Source organism: Talpa occidentalis, unplaced genomic scaffold, assembly GCF_014898055.3.
Source record: "Talpa occidentalis isolate TD23 unplaced genomic scaffold, MPIMG_talOcc4v2.1 talOcc4.8, whole genome shotgun sequence".
NCBI classification, from domain to species: Eukaryota; Metazoa; Chordata; class Mammalia; order Eulipotyphla; family Talpidae; genus Talpa; species Talpa occidentalis.
This window is the reverse complement of record NW_023605194.1, coordinates 108,866,195-108,881,601: the sequence shown is the minus strand read 5'-3', so window position 1 is coordinate 108,881,601 and position 15,407 is coordinate 108,866,195. Positions and strand designations below refer to the sequence as shown.

At 38.7% G+C, this 15,407-nt stretch overlaps 1 protein-coding gene across 2 annotated transcripts; it reads left to right on the top strand.

Annotated features, from left to right (window-relative positions):
* Positions 1-355: 355 nt before the first annotated feature.
* Positions 356-14,656, top strand: TMEM184C (transmembrane protein 184C). Of its 2 annotated transcripts, XM_054690278.1 has the most exons (11): positions 524-701; positions 947-972; positions 5,498-5,628; positions 5,717-5,753; positions 6,451-6,656; positions 7,924-7,998; positions 9,034-9,127; positions 11,003-11,115; positions 12,392-12,491; positions 12,968-13,139; positions 13,352-14,656. In XM_054690278.1, the coding sequence occupies exons 1-11, from the start codon at positions 569-571 to the stop codon at positions 13,615-13,617; spliced, it is 1,353 nt and encodes a 450-aa protein (XP_054546253.1). In that variant the 5' UTR covers positions 524-568; the 3' UTR covers positions 13,618-14,656. The 2 variants fall into 2 exon arrangements, with proteins under 2 accessions (XP_037352280.1, XP_054546253.1); XM_037496383.2 differs by lacking the exon at positions 947-972 and having other exon boundaries at positions 356-701; positions 13,352-14,655.
* The last annotated feature ends 751 nt before the right edge of the window (positions 14,657-15,407 follow it).

Below are 15,407 nucleotides of genomic sequence, written 5' to 3'. Positions count from 1 at the left end.
GGGCTTCCGTCGGGCTGTCCCGCGGGAGAGTGTGGACATCCTGGGGCCGGCGGGCTGGCGTCCTCGCCCCCTTCCTGGCCGCAGCCTCGGGCTTAGACACGCCGGCGAGCGCGGGAGGAAGCCCGGCCGGCTGCCCAGGGACAGCGCGAGCGGGCAGGCGGCTGCGGGGCCGGAGCGAGCTGCGTGCCGGGTCCCCCGAGGCCGGCCCCGGTGCCGCCGCCCTCCCCGAGGCCATGGTGCCGGCGGAGCCCCGGGCCGTCCCCAGGTGAGGGCCGCGGCCCGCCCGGCTCCCCGCGCCCGGAGCGCCGCCGCGGAAGGCCCGGGTGCATGCGGGGTGCGGAGGAGAGGATGCTGCCCGCGCTGCCCCCCGGTAGCACCCCGAGCGGCCGCGCTTGCGGCGGCAGCAGCTGCGGAAAGCACAGCGCAGGCCAAGGAGGCGACTCGAGCTGCTGGTGAGGTCGCCCCACGGCCCTCCCCGGGGCATGCAAGTTGACAAACCAGCCCAAGAACAGGGCTCCCCACTGCTGTCTCCCTGGAGCTCTCTTCCCCTGCGCTACGGAGCTGACCTATGCGGAAACATGCCTTGCACCTGCACCTGGAGGAACTGGAGGCAGTGGATTCGGCCCCTGGCCGTGGTCGTCTACCTGGTGTCCATAATGGTCGCCGTCCCCCTGTGCGTGTGGGAGCTGCAGAAGCTGGAGGTAAGAGGCTCCTGCACAAGCGGCCGCCACTCTTGCCTCTGCCCGTCCGAGGCTGCAGGTCCTTATCCTGGACCCCCCCAGACTGGGATCCTGAAGACGGTGCCTTGTAAAGGAGCCACGCACCCCGGCCTGGTTTCTTGTTCAGGGTCTTTCAAAACAAGCTACTAGCGGGACGAGGGTGGGGGCTGAAGGGGGGCGGAATAGGGTGTGTTAAGATAGAGCTTAGGTGCGACATTGTTTTGCAGGTGTTCTTCGGTTTCCTGAAAGCAAGGTAATTTTATTCCTGAAATCTGATCTCTTCAGATACTGGATTTAACTAAACCAAGTAAACTAGCTGGAAAACCCTGTCAAGAATTTTACTAGCGTTTAACGAACTTCCTGGATTAAAGGATTCTAAATGGTTTAACTTTGTTGTTCGTTTTTACTTTAAAAATTTGCTCTTAACCAACAAAGGTTTTGCAAAGTCTCCTGCTTAGTTTTGATGTCATCTTGTTATTATGACATCAATAAAGTATTACAAACTGGGAAACCCCAAGGAAAATACCTAACAAAAATTATAAAATGAGCTTTCATTTTGGAGTTAAAAAGCCAGAAAATACTTTTTACTTACAAAACCAGTTTTACCGGTACTATGACTGAGGAGACTGTGGCTGTTTTAACCACTTTGTTATGGAAAAGATTTTTACGTAACTAAACAATGTGTTTAGCATACATTTATTTTCTGTATGTTCATTAAATTATTTTATGTTGACTTTCCATACTGGCATAGTCCGTATAATTATTTTTACTTTTAATATAATATTCCACTACACTAAATATCTTCCATTTGTCACATATTTAACTTAATTCTATAATTTTCTACCAAAATTTAAGTAAAGATATTTCAATACAAATGAAGATCTCTTTTAAGTAATTTTGAGAGTATACTATAGAAACTATTTTTTACATATGTATTTTACTAATTTTGTTTTCCTGCCCGTTGTGTGATACTTGCATTAATAAATGATTATTTGAGTTCCAGTGATAAGTCAGGCTTATCTTCCGTATGGTGAGAGAAACAGCACCTACCTTTCTGGAATTTAGTGGTAGAGACTCACACAACCACCAAAAACAGGTCAATGAAATAAAATTGAATAAAATACTGTGGAGGAACTTTAAAAAATCTAAGAAATGAACTGGCTGGGCAATCTTATTGCACATTTTGAAAGATCACTCTGCCAGCAATGGGAAATGGAGGGAAGTTAGAAAGCTCTTTATGGTTGGTAAGAAGAGGTGGTACCCGGGTTCCGATGACGCATGGCCCACGTCAAGAAAACAGACTCAGAGTCTCCTTGGAATGAAGAAGCAGGAGTTGGCAGTGGGTTGGTTTTGGGGGGAGAAGCAGTGAGAGAGTAAGAAACCAAGGACCAATCTGAGGTTTCTGTCTTGGACAGCAGGTAAATGGTGTCAGTTACTGAAGTAAGTGTGTGTGTGTGTGCGTGAGAAAGAGAGAGAGAGGGATTTGTCACAATAAAGATGATATTTAAACCCTTAAGGAGAGATGAGATTATAATGGGGAAGAAGTAAAAAAGACTGAAGAGAGTATCAGCAGCCACTGCAGCACAAGTTTAATCCCTGGCCAGGGAGGTGACCCACATGGCGCAGCAGACCTCTCCTGTCTCCCTGCTGCTCCCCTCAGCAGTGTGTTTCAGTACATCTGCCTGTTCTGCCCCCCACTCTGTCTCTGGTGAATCCTCTCACATCCTACAACCCAGTTCCTGTATACATAAATAAATAAAATAAAACTTTAAAAAGTAAACTTAGAGACACTAAATAGAGCATGACCCCAAGATTTAGGTATAATTTAATCTTAAAAACTTTGATACTTAGGACTTATCCTCATTTTATAGATGTGGAAACTGAGGCAGAGTGGAAGTGGCTAAGTGACATTGTGCTTAGCACATGCCTGCAATATCCTTATGATTGTCTTTATTATTATTATTCACGTAAATGAGTTTATGTATCCAAAATCATTACCACTGTGCCCAGCACATTGTAGCTGCTCAGTAAGCATCAATTAGTGTTGCTTTTAAAATATCACTATTACTACATTAGAGCAACAACTTTTTCTCATGGAATAGCTTCTTAGTTGGGACTAGTTTCTCCATTGAACACCTACAGCAAAGTTGTCTGCATTTACTTAAGCACTGGATAAAATAATTTAATGCTTACGGACAGTTTTGCATGAAAAATACTTGTCTTAAACCCTAGTGTTACCACATGAGCACTGTGAGAAGGCAGTGGGAACAGAGAGAGCGCCCCATGCCCGTAATAGGACATGTGTTCATTTATTAGAATGGCAGGATGCCCGCACCTGCACTATTAAAACTGTTTCTCTCACTTCGCCAAGCGTGTGTAACTGAAGTCAAATCTTTAAATGCAGCCAGGAAACAATGCTGCTCTGTAGTCCCTTCTCTGCCCCCTGGTCCTCATGCCTTGCCTTCAACCTGCTCTTCTCTCAGGAGGGTTGCACTCAGACAGCTCTGCCTGTTCCTTGCTGCTCTCTGCTCTGCAAGCACTTGGCGGAGGGAGAACCAGCTCACCCCTGGAGGCTTGTCACTAATTTTTCTTCTTTCCTCTCCTTTTCTCAAGTTACCTAAGAGGGAAAATCTACCCTAGTTATCTCCTCATATCGTGAGCCGAAAACACCCCACTCATGACTGATACGTTCTAGAATGATGTTAATGTATCCTTACATCAGTCTAACTTATTTAGAGATCATTGTAAATTAGAGGTAAATAAGTGGGATAATTAGTCATTTCTGCAGGTACCTAATGCTGACTTAAAATGGTAAACAGGTACACGCATAAAATGGGTCCGATTCCTTATGCATATTACTTTTTATATAGCTAAAAATCAAAGTGACTATAAAACGATTGCTTTCAACATAATGGCATTCAAGTGGACAGATGATTTTTTTTTTTTTTAATTATCACTTGCCATGTAAAAGTGGTACTAACTCTGTTGCCAGGCAAGTTTTTGTTGTTATTTTTAATCTGGCATCACCGTACTGTCATGATTCAGTCTCCTGTCACTTGCCTTAATGATGGTTGGGAAGAACTCTCCTCCTTCCAACACACTCAGGAGTTTGACCTTCATGAGTCAGAGCGCATCGTTTTTTCTCTACAGTCTAGAGACTACTTGGCACACAGACAGATGGTAAAAACAAACGTGGGCATTAAAATCCCTTGGCAGTGCTGCTTTTAATGATCACCCTGTAATAGGGAATATTTAGACTATGTTTTTAGTATTATTTTACATCATTGTTAAATATGCACTCTAAGTGAAATTGTGTAAAGCAAAAATCCCTGGAAAATGATTACTATAATCTCAGCTGTTTCTTTTATACATGCTTGCTTTCCTCTCACTGCTTTGATTAATCTCCAGTGTTCAGCAAGACTTTTGTATTTGTATTTCGTTTTCCCTACATTTTTATTTAGAAATCCATTTGTTGTAAAATACATTTGTTTTTCATACTTTTGTATTTTACTTCTTTAGTCTTTGGCCCTTGGAGGGAAAAAGATCCTGTGCAGAATAGTGATACTATAAGTTGTGGACTTCAGTTCTGTTTTGATAGTTAATTGCTCAAAGCCTCTCAGGTACCAAAATAAATGCACACATTTTCCCTTTCAAAAGTTAGCAAGTGAGGCCTCCCTGGTGGCACAGCGGGTAGAGAGCAGCACTGTGAAGCTGTCCACAGCCTCTGCAGCGCTAGTTCGATTCCCCTCCGGCTGGGGAGATTCCCACAAGGCACAGCAGACCTCTCCTGCCTCACCCGCTGCTCCCCTCCACAGAGTACTACAGTCCTGCCCGTTCCGCTCCCTGCTCTGTCTGGTGAATTCTCTCACCCTCCCACGCCTCTGGCCTGTACCCCAGTGCTTGTATAAATAAATAAATCTAAAAAAAAAGAAAAGTTAGCAAGTGCTTTTTTCTTTCTTAATAGTATTCACAGTCTTTAAGGCAAGGGTACAAGTTAGTATAAAATCAGTTCCCCAGTATCCCTCAAATGGAGTCTCACATAAATTTGTTTTTACCAGATAGTGAGTGAACTGCAACTCTGCCTTAGAATGAGATGGTTCAAAGTATGTTTTTAGAAATTGAACTTTTAAAGAATAAGATAGTGATCAGTTACTGACCTACAAACAAAATTAGACATTGTTTAAATAATAATACCCTAGGTTAATGCTGCTGTACATCTAGGGGATAGCGTGTGATAGAACGGTTTGGACAGTAATATTGGCAGTGTTTATCACATGGAAGGGTTAACAGAGATGATGCCTGTAAAGAACTCAAAGTATCAGACAGAGAGGCAGCACTCAGTAAATGTTTAGCACTTAGGGCTGGGGAACACTGAGGTGTGCAGAAAATCTGCATAAGTTTATATACCTTACAGATAAAAAGCAAAGGAATAAACTAGTAAAAGATTTTTATATTTAACTTGCAGGGAATTTAAAAACGTCTCTACATCTCCAGCCACCGTGATCAACTATTAAAAGTAAATAACAGACGGGGGGACATGACATGACGTGACTATTCTTAATGTATACAGCACCATTACAGTAGGCCCGTGAGAAAAATCTGCCTCCTCCCATCACCCCAATAGTACAAGTGGGGTATTTTTACTGAAGAAATAAAAATAGTAACTAATCGTTTAGAAAATATCACCCCTTTTTAATCATCAAATAGATGAAAGTTTGAGGGAAAAAACTGAGTTGAATATCAGAGAATTGATGTGGACATTTCTTTGGCTTCTCGAGGTTGGAATACACACCAAGGCGTGGTTTATCGCCGGGATCTTCTTGCTGTTGACTATACCCATTTCACTCTGGGTGATACTGCAGCACTTAGTGCACTATACACAACCCGAACTACAGAAACCAATTATAAGGTAAATTTTCTATTTTGAGTCTACTAGTGTTGTGTTGGCGTACGTCATAACTATGCTATAAAATGGTTTTGTTTTCCTTTCCAAATAGGATTCTTTGGATGGTGCCCATATACAGCTTAGATAGTGTAAGTATCTTTTATTTATCTTGTTAGCTAAAAACTATGGTTGATGATACTATGCTTAATAGAGTGCTTAAGCTAACAAAAGTGTGTCATTTGGCAATAAGGAGTCAGATTAATATACAAAAAAAGGTTCACTTGGTTTTTAATGTTGATAAAGATTAAATATAGTAATAGAAAATCAGATGTTTTAATTATTTTTAATCTATAGATGTTTGCTTAATCATTTAAAATTTCAGATTAGCTCTTTATTCTTTTAAAATACAATATTTTATATTATCCCTTTCATTTGTTAAATCTTTTATTTGGGGAAAAAAAATTCCCCCAATCTCTTCTACACTTGCAATTGTAATAACTACTTTAGTTTGATTAAATAGAAATTTCTCTAGCACCAGTTTGTGTGGGCATGTCAAGATAAACTTCAGATTATACTTAAGAACTCAAGTATATAATTTAGCTTCCTCATATTCACTTAAGTTTTTGTTTACCAGTGTTCAAAATGTTTATTACTTTTAAAAATTCATTTCGCAGATTGTCTGGTAGCCCTCATAATGATAAATTTTAGAAAGTTTGATATAAGTATGTGACAAGACATCTCAAATTTAAAAATTAGCTTATTTTGAGTACCATGAATTGAGAGTAGTGATTCATTTTATCTTAATTGCAGCTGTTTTTTTCTTTAACATCTGTGCTTTTTTCATAGTGGATAGCTTTGAAATATCCTAGCATCGCCATATACGTGGATACTTGCAGAGAATGTTATGAAGCTTATGTCATTTACAACTTTATGGGGTTCCTTACCAATTACCTAACTAACCGATATCCAAATCTGGTATTAATACTTGAAGCCAAAGATCAGCAGAAACATTTCCCTCCTTTATGTTGTTGTCCACCATGGACTATGGGAGAGTAAGTATGTTTGGTTTTAATTCGTGTTTTGGTTTTAGTTAAGCCGAGTTTCTGAGTATCACTCAGCAGAGCAGTACGCAAAGTGCATTTGTGTCTTAGTCTCAGTCTTCGCTATATTCTGGGTCATTTCTTCAGTTCTGCCTTCCAGTTCTTGACTTCGCCACACCTTTCAGAGGTACTAAATTGAATGTTTAACCATCTGCATAGACATCCTGAGTGATCTCAGGTTTGGTTTAAAAATAAATTCATGAAACACTGTTGGTTTAACCCAATTCCAACTTAGTTTAATCTTTCAAAGAGTTTGGGACAGACGGTCTGCCTGTTCAAAGTTCCCCGCTCTGGCTCCAGTGAATATTCTCACCCTCCCGCTCTTCTGACTGTACCCAGTGCTTGTATAAATAAATAAAAAATAAATCTTAAAAAAAGTTCCCTAATTTAAAAAAAAAAAAAAGAGTTTGGGACAGAAAGCCCAGCATGTCCAGCCAGAGCATCCTCATCAGGAGGTCTTGCGGCAAGGCCAAGTGCAGTCAAGCAGCCCCGCCCTCACGGAGGCATCAGTGGGAGCGCACAGTCAGCACACAGTTCCCCTGGTTTTATTCAGTCCAGAACACAGCACCTCAAGGTCTTTCTGCCTGACTCAGTCTAACTCTTAGATTAGGGACTTTACAATAGGTGACGTTCTCCTAGGGGTGCAGGAGCTGCCAGGTAAGCTTTGCCACCGGGCAGCTGGTCTTTGAACAGGACTTTATACTGCTCTCTCAGGACTTTTTTTTTTTTTTTTTGTGTGTGTTTGTTTGTTACTCTTTATAAGTGCCTCCCAGCCCCCTAAGCGTGAGCACAGGAATAGAATGTAAACTCTTGCAGGATCTTTGCTTTGTCCTTTCAGAGTATCTAATCAGTGCTCGCTGGTATATTTAAATACCAAACATGAAAAGAAACTGAAAGCTAAGTGTAAATAATACTTTCCAAATACATTTTCACATACACACGTAATTCCTTTGTTACTCAGTTTTTCTTCCAGAAGCATAAACCTATTGTTCCTTTTGTTCTGCACTACCCTTTTTAGGAGTATGAGGCTGTATGCACAAAATAAGGTCTTTCAGAATATATAGTTGTTGACTAAATTGAAAAATAGTATTGCCATTTAGAATCATTAAATTAAACATGGTATCATTTGTTAAAGTGATTTTAATTTGGGGACTCTGAAGGTATAATCTGATATTACTTAAATGAGTAGTTGAAATGTTCAACCCTTTTTCTTTTGCAGGGTATTGCTGTTTAGGTGCAAACTGGGTGTGTTGCAGTATACAGTCGTCAGACCATTCACCACCATCGTTGCTTTGTAAGTGCACCCACCTCATGTTTTTGGTTTTTTTGGGAAGATTTATTTATTCATGCATACGAGAACTGGGTACAGGCCAGATGTGCAGGAGGGTGAGAGGATTCAGCAGAGACAGAGCAGGTAACAGAACAGGCAGACAGACCGAAAGCACTGCTGAGGGGAGCAGCGGGCAAGACAGGAGAGGTCTCCTGCGCTATGTGGGACCCTCGCCCACCGGCCGGTATTGAACCAGCGCTGTAGAGGCTGCGGACAGTTTCACAGCACTGTGCTCAACCGCCTGCGCCACCAGGGGAGGCCCTCATGTTGTTTTTTTAAATCCTCATGGCCTTAATGTGGAACAACTGAATTAAAAAATCCTAAGAAGGGTGTTTGTTTACTTATATTGATTTAGAATACAAGTCTAGCCTGTTAATAAAAAAAAAAAAACAGTAAATACAAACTCTATTCTTCTAAAATTAATAATGTGACCATTTACATGCAAATAATAACCACGGAGTTATTCTAAAAAACGTTCTCTTTAGAGCTTTCTGGAAAGCATTTAAAAAATAGGGAGGAGAGCAGAGAAAGAACAGAGCACAGGGCCTGTGGTGGTGGCCTGTGGGTCCTCTGGTGGTGGACGCTGAAATGTTGACTGAAATGAGGAGCCGGTGCTTCTGTAATGGAAACAATGGTGTAAACCAATATTGACACAATAAAAAATATTTTAAAAAGATACTTTATCAAACATTAACGTTCACAGAAAGTTAACATGAAGTTAAAAGTGTGCTGTTTTAGGTTAGCTACAGTCTTGTTTTCTACAGAGATAACTTGGAATATCTCATGAGTGCAGTGTTCTGAGCAAGAAATCATCGTTTTCTTCAATATTTCTAGGGAGAAATTTTTTTTTTCTTTTTTCCCCCAGCTCTATGACAAAACTGAATTGATGAACAGGATGCTTTAAATAAAATAACTTCTAGATTTAATTATTGCTGTCAGTGCTGTATTTTAAACCACATTTTGATTTAATTAACCATGTTAATTTTTACCATTTTCTAGAATCTGTGAGTTGCTTGGTATTTATGATGAAGGGAACTTTAGTTTTTCGAATGCTTGGACTTACTTGGTTATAATAAATAATATGTCACAATTGGTAAGTAAAGATTTATCTATTTTAATTGTGCTCAATGTCTAGCTCTAAATTTTCCTAGAGAAAGTTTCTTCCTGAAATAAAACTTGTTACTTTTTAATCTGAAATTTGATTTATAGGAAGAATGTTAACATAGCTCTTTATATATGTATATAGATACAGTAATGTCTTTGTTAATTATTTGATGACTTATACCTTTACTTTTTGATTGTGTTCATTTGATCGTTGCATAGTTATGTGGATATGTCATAAATAAAAGCTTAGTGTTCTTTAAAAAAAAACCACAGCTATCCTGTGCATATTCAGTGAGAGAGAGTGTGTAATTGTTATGTGACAGTACAGGATTTGATTAAAATTCTCTGATATTAATTTGAAACTAAAGGAAAATTAAGAACTTCAAGTTTGAAAAAATGATGTTCTCAGAGCTATAATACTATAAAGATAAAGCTGTTTGATTTTTTTCTACTTAAGAATGTACATTTTATTTAAAATCTTTGGTTAATTATTTCAGCAAAATAATAGTTGCAGTGGTACGCGTTATGCTATTAAGGTTTGTAATAAAAATTGAATGCCTGTATATCTAAAGTTTTTCCATATGTTCAAACTCTTGGAACCCACGCTTCCACTTCTAGGAATGGATCCTTAATAGATGATCCGAAGTAACAAATGACTCTCTTTGTGTATTATTGAAAACCTATTATTTATATTTTAGCCAAAGGCTGGAAACAATCCAAAGCCCAGGGAAGGTGACTGGTTGAATAAACTATAGTCCTTCCACTGGCCAAAATATCTGCGATTATTCAAAATAACTCTTATGAAGTATATGTACAGTACTTTGGGGGAGAAAGTCAGGTGACAAAGTGTTATATTTAGTTGATGATACCTGCTACAAACTACCTTAATGTGTAAAAATGTTTGCATATTAGCACAAAGAATAACTTTACTCTTGGGCCTCCCCGGTGGCGCAGCGGTTGAGCGCTGGGTTGCGAAGCTGCCTGCAGCCTCTGCAGCCGGTTCGATCCCCGGCTGCTCCCCGGCCACCGGAGGAGGGTCCCACATGGCGGCAGACCTCTCCTGCCGCCCGCTGCTCCCCTCAGCAGTGTACTTCGGTCCTTCTGCCTGCTCTGCTCCCCGCTCTGGCTCTGGTGAATTCTCTCACCCTCCCACGCTTCTGACTGTACCCAGTGCATGTATAAACCAAACAAACAAACAAATAATAAATAAATAAATAAGACATGCCTCTAGAAAAAAAAAAAAATATATATATAAAAAAAAAAAAAAAGAATAACTTTACTCTTTACTGCTTTCATATTCTGTGGTACTTTAAATGAGCATTTTATATTTTAAAAAAAAGTTTTAGGAAAACTTTATTCCTATGTAATATTGTATTAGTTCAGTACAACTGATTTCTAAAAATGCTTATCAAATATTGAGCATTTATTTTAAAAAGTAAACTCAGCTGGACTAACATACTACCCACAAGAAAAATTATTCCCTTCACTCCTTCCTTTAGATATGTCACAGCTTTGTGAAAATTGGATTTATTTAATATGTTGTCTTATAAATAATATGCATACAATATTAGATATACTGATAAATAAGCCCAGCCCTTAAAAAGTTAACAGTAATTTGTGTGGAGAAGCCATAAGTAAGCAGATGTTATTTTGGCTACTTGAGAGCCTTTTCTTCCCTTCTTAGCCATCATTTGTTCAGTTTTCTGAACACATATTTTAATCTAAAAATAGCATAATAAAACCTAGAAAAGATTTTACGTAACACATTTCTCTGAACTAGGTCTTTGGTTTACTACTTACATATTTCTATTACCATATTTAATTTTTCTTATTGAAGAAGTTTGTTAATCTTGATTGTTTCTAGTTTGCAATGTATTGTCTCCTGCTATTTTATAAAGTACTGAAGGAAGAACTGAGTCCAATCCAACCTGTTGGCAAGTTTCTTTGTGTAAAGCTAGTGGTTTTTGTTTCTTTTTGGTAAGTATCTTTTTCTCTTAAATATTCTGATTTTCTTAAGGGCAATAAAATTTGATTAAAGAGGATTTTTAAAATAATCTTAAAAGTCCAATTTAAATGTCTGTTTACCTTGTAAAAGTCCTTTCTTTTAGCCCCTCTTGGTTTGTTATAATCAGATGATCATTGTAACACTTGTAAGAAGAAATTTGAGACAACCTAAATGTTTCAACACTAGAAGAATCATTAAAATAAATCATGACCCTAACAAATAACAAAATGTATAAGAATTTATAAGATAAGCATGTTACAGAATATTTAATGATTTGGGAAATATAAGTAAAAGCATTTCTTTTAAACAGTGCAAAACTATATATGGTCCCAATTCTATAAAGTGGTAGGTGATGGTAGCCTAGAAACAAATGCACCTAATTTAACAATGCTAAAAAAAGGGAAAAAGAAAAAGCCTTGAAATCCCACCACCCAGAAAGAATAATCAACATTTTGGTGCAATCATGCCATGTAAAACTGCAGAAATAATTTCATACTGTAGAAACTTGCATGACTCAATGTGTCTAGTATACCAGAGATATTTTTTGTGAGTAAAATGAGAATATAATTTTATTTAGGTTTTTGTTATTTTGTTGTGTGGATAAGTTCTTAACCAATCTCCTGTTGACATTTAAGTTCTTACTTTTTTTAATATTATGAGCAATATTGAAGCCAGCACTGTTCTTTATAGAACTGTGAAAGCTTGTCTCATTAATAGCTGTTTGTATTTAACTGAGGGTCATGTCCCCAGATGTGCTTGAAATGCTCAGCATGACTCTGTCTTGGAGGCAGACCCCCCCCCAACCCCCGAGTTTGTCTCTAGTTTCAGTACTTAAAATAAGATGACTTTTAAAAGATTGTTTTGAAAAATAATCTGAATAATCAATACAAGTGCATATAACATTTGAGCATCCTTTATTTCATCTTGAATGTGTAGGGAGGACTTAAAAATATAATGAACTGTGTAATTTAAAAAACAGAAGACATAAACCAAATACTGAAGTTCTAAGAACAATTAAAATTCACGTGACAAAACTGTACAAGCAGAATAAATTTATACGGCAAATAAATGTACTTAATATACACAGTGTCTTCAAGAATATGCTTTGAAGGCAGGGTGGTGGTGGGGGTGGTGGGGGTAGTCCACAGATTGTACTGGGGTTTAACTTTTTTAAATGGCATATTTTTAAAACAACTGCCCATTTTATGCTTGATATAGATTTGGCGTTTACCTTTTCCTAACATATAGGCAAGCAGTAGTTATTGCTTTGTTGGTAAAAGTTGGCGTTATTTCTGAAAAGCATACGTGGGAATGGCAAACTGTAGAAGCTGTAGCTACAGGACTGCAGGTAAGTAGAACCATGTCTGAACTCAATAAAACATTACTGTTTTTGTTAAGCATTTTTACATATTGTCTCTTAAATCTGACAACTTTTAGACTATTGGGCTATTATATCCTCACTTTACAGGCGAGGAAACGGGAGAGTCCTAGAGAAATTGGCCATAGTTATTGATAGCAGAACCAGGAGTAGAACCTAGATTTTGTTATTCCTAGTCCATTTCTCTGTCTGCATTTCTCCACTTAGTCCTTGGGTAGTGGATTGAGAATGCATTGTACTTTGCTAAGAAATATTTGCTCAAGAAAGCACAAGACAGATTGAAATTTTTTGAAAAGGTCAGAAATAATTTTGAAAAACAAAATAATGAATATAATCATGGAAAAAAAAAAAAAAAACCAGCTGTTAAGACTTGAGAACTCCTTTACCTACACCACTAGACCGAAACTCAAAAGACACTGATGATGTCCCTGTTGCTGCTGTTGCAGGACTTTATTATCTGTATCGAGATGTTCCTCGCTGCTATTGCTCACCACTACACGTTCTCATATAAGCCGTACGTTCAAGAAGCAGAAGAGGGCTCATGCTTTGATTCCTTCCTTGCCATGTGGGATGTTTCAGATATCAGAGATGATATTTCTGAACAAGTAAGACATGTTGGTAAGTACCAGTCATGTAATTTCATCCAGATTGGCAGGTTATTGTACTTCTGTTAGAGTCTAGAAGCTATTTAAGAGATGAAGGGACTGCGTGAAGCAGTACCACAGTAAGGCTCCTCAAATTGGAGGAAAGGGGGGAGCTTGCTTTTAGCATGAGTTTATCTTGGCAAAAGTAAAACTTTGGGCTAACTTTGAAACCTTTGTATCTTAAAGGAAGGACTGTCATGGGACATCCTAGGAAAAAATTTTTTCCTGAGGATCAAGATCAAAATGAACACACAAGCTTGTTGTCATCATCATCACAAGATGCAATTTCTGTTGCCTCCTCTGTGCCACCTTCACCTGCGGGTCACTACCAAGGGTTTGGACACACTGTGACTCCCCAGACTACACCTACTACGGCTAAGATACGTGACGAAATGTTTAATGATGCTGCAGAAGAGAAAAAAGAACATTCAGCTAAATCCGTGGCCTCCTGAAGAGCGTGCAGACGCGAACTGTGGTGCCACATTATTGCATTTCCTCGCGGCCCCTTGCTCAGGATTGTGTGCTTGGGAAAGGCCGTAAGTGATGGAATTTCAACTCAGAGATAGGCAGAAGCCAGGTAGAACTACTGGGTTTATATAACTGAGTTTTGTATATCAAACGATAGGTCTAAATATCTAGACTTAGACTTGATTTCTTAACATTAGAGTATCACATACTCAAATGATAGGAAATGACACTACTAAATGTTCCTGATGCTACGTTGCTTTATCAAGAGGATGAACATTTAAAAAAAAAAAATCAATGCTTCCTAACACTGCTGCATGAATATAATGCTCTGGAATTAGCAGAAAGTAATTCAGAAATATCAATTAGTGGAACTTAATCATGTGCCATATATGCTTACCTAACAATTATTTCTCTATTTCTCAACTGGATGTCTTTCAATAAATTAGAATTTATCATTTATTTTCTGAAACTTTTGTCTCTTTAATCAAAAACCCTTTAACAAAAAGTTCATGAGTAGAGGCAAAAATAAGTAAAAAAAGTTATGGGTTAAAAATTATCTTCCTAAAAGTATCTTGAGAACTTTATTTTATTCACCTTAAAACTTTATTATTTAAAAATCATATTTGTGGTACTGTTAATAGAGTAGTAGATTGCCCAGGACTTTGAGATGAACAGAACACCTGGACAGAAAACTGGAAGAATAAGAAATGATAGCTATGGAGTATAAATTTTCTTTGTTGTTCAAGGTGTCAGCAAATGTAAATCTAGGCTGAGGAGTCTTACCAAACCACAGAAGACATGTAAGTGCTAGTGGGGAGAAATTTACTCAAAATGAAGTTTCTCTGTTAATCAAACCTTTGGGTCATGTCTAACATTTTATAATGCCGGAGTGTAGTATGTTGTGAATTTCAAGAGTAAGTGTTGCTTCTCAAAACTTTTGCTTTTATGTATTTATATGTATGTGTGCACACACACACCCATTTATAAATTGGTTCACATTAGTTAATTATAAAGTTTTTGTTCTGTCCACTATTATACTCTAAACATTTCTATTGAAATTAAAATTAGGTAGTAGTATATTAGTGAAAGATGAACAAGCAATGTGGAGAGAAGGTACTTTTTTTTTTTTTTGGTGGCTTACAAAGAGCACACACAGTATACGTAAAACATAATTTCCTTAGTAATCTCCCTATTTCAAGTCTTTAAAAACTGGCCCTGTTATTTTATATCTTTTACTGTGCACCTAAATCAAAAAAGCTTTGCAGCTTTTTGGTTCTTTGCGAAAGTACACCAAGGAACAATCTTGCTTCCAGAAGATTTCCCCCCCCTTTTATTCTCTTAATTGCATTTACTTTATAGCTTAAATTCTTCCAGGTTGTATTCCCAAAAACAAACCTGAGAGAGTGTTTTTAGTAGTATACTTAGTATTTAAAAGGAACAAGCTTGGAATTTACAAGTAACCATAACCTTTAGTCTTCAGGGAAAGTCAAGTTGCTGATGTTTCCAATTGTGAGTTTGGATTTAAGAAAAAAAAGCCAAGATGCCTAAAAAAGTAACTCAGGCTGTACTTAATGATACATGATAGGGCCTCCCCGGTGGCGCAGCGGTTGAGCGCTGGGTTGCGGAGCTGCCCGCGGCCTCTGCGGCGCCGGTTCGATCCCCGGCTGCTCCCCGGCCACCGGAGGAGGGTCCCACATGGCGCGCAGACCTCTCCTGCTGCCCGCTGCTCCCCTCAGCAGTGTACTTCAGTCTGCCTGCTCTGCTCCCCACTCTG

Excerpts from the sequence above, each read along its gene's own strand:
- TMEM184C (XM_037496383.2), top strand. The coding sequence starts at position 483 with ATGCAAGTTGACAAACCAGCCCAAGAACAGGGCTCCCCACTGCTGTCT. Across the intron at positions 702-5,497 it reads GGGAGCTGCAGAAGCTGGAG|GTTGGAATACACACCAAGGC; the intron begins GTAAGAGGCTCC and ends TGGCTTCTCGAG. Across the intron at positions 5,754-6,450 it reads CCATATACAGCTTAGATAGT|TGGATAGCTTTGAAATATCC; the intron begins GTAAGTATCTTT and ends CTTTTTTCATAG.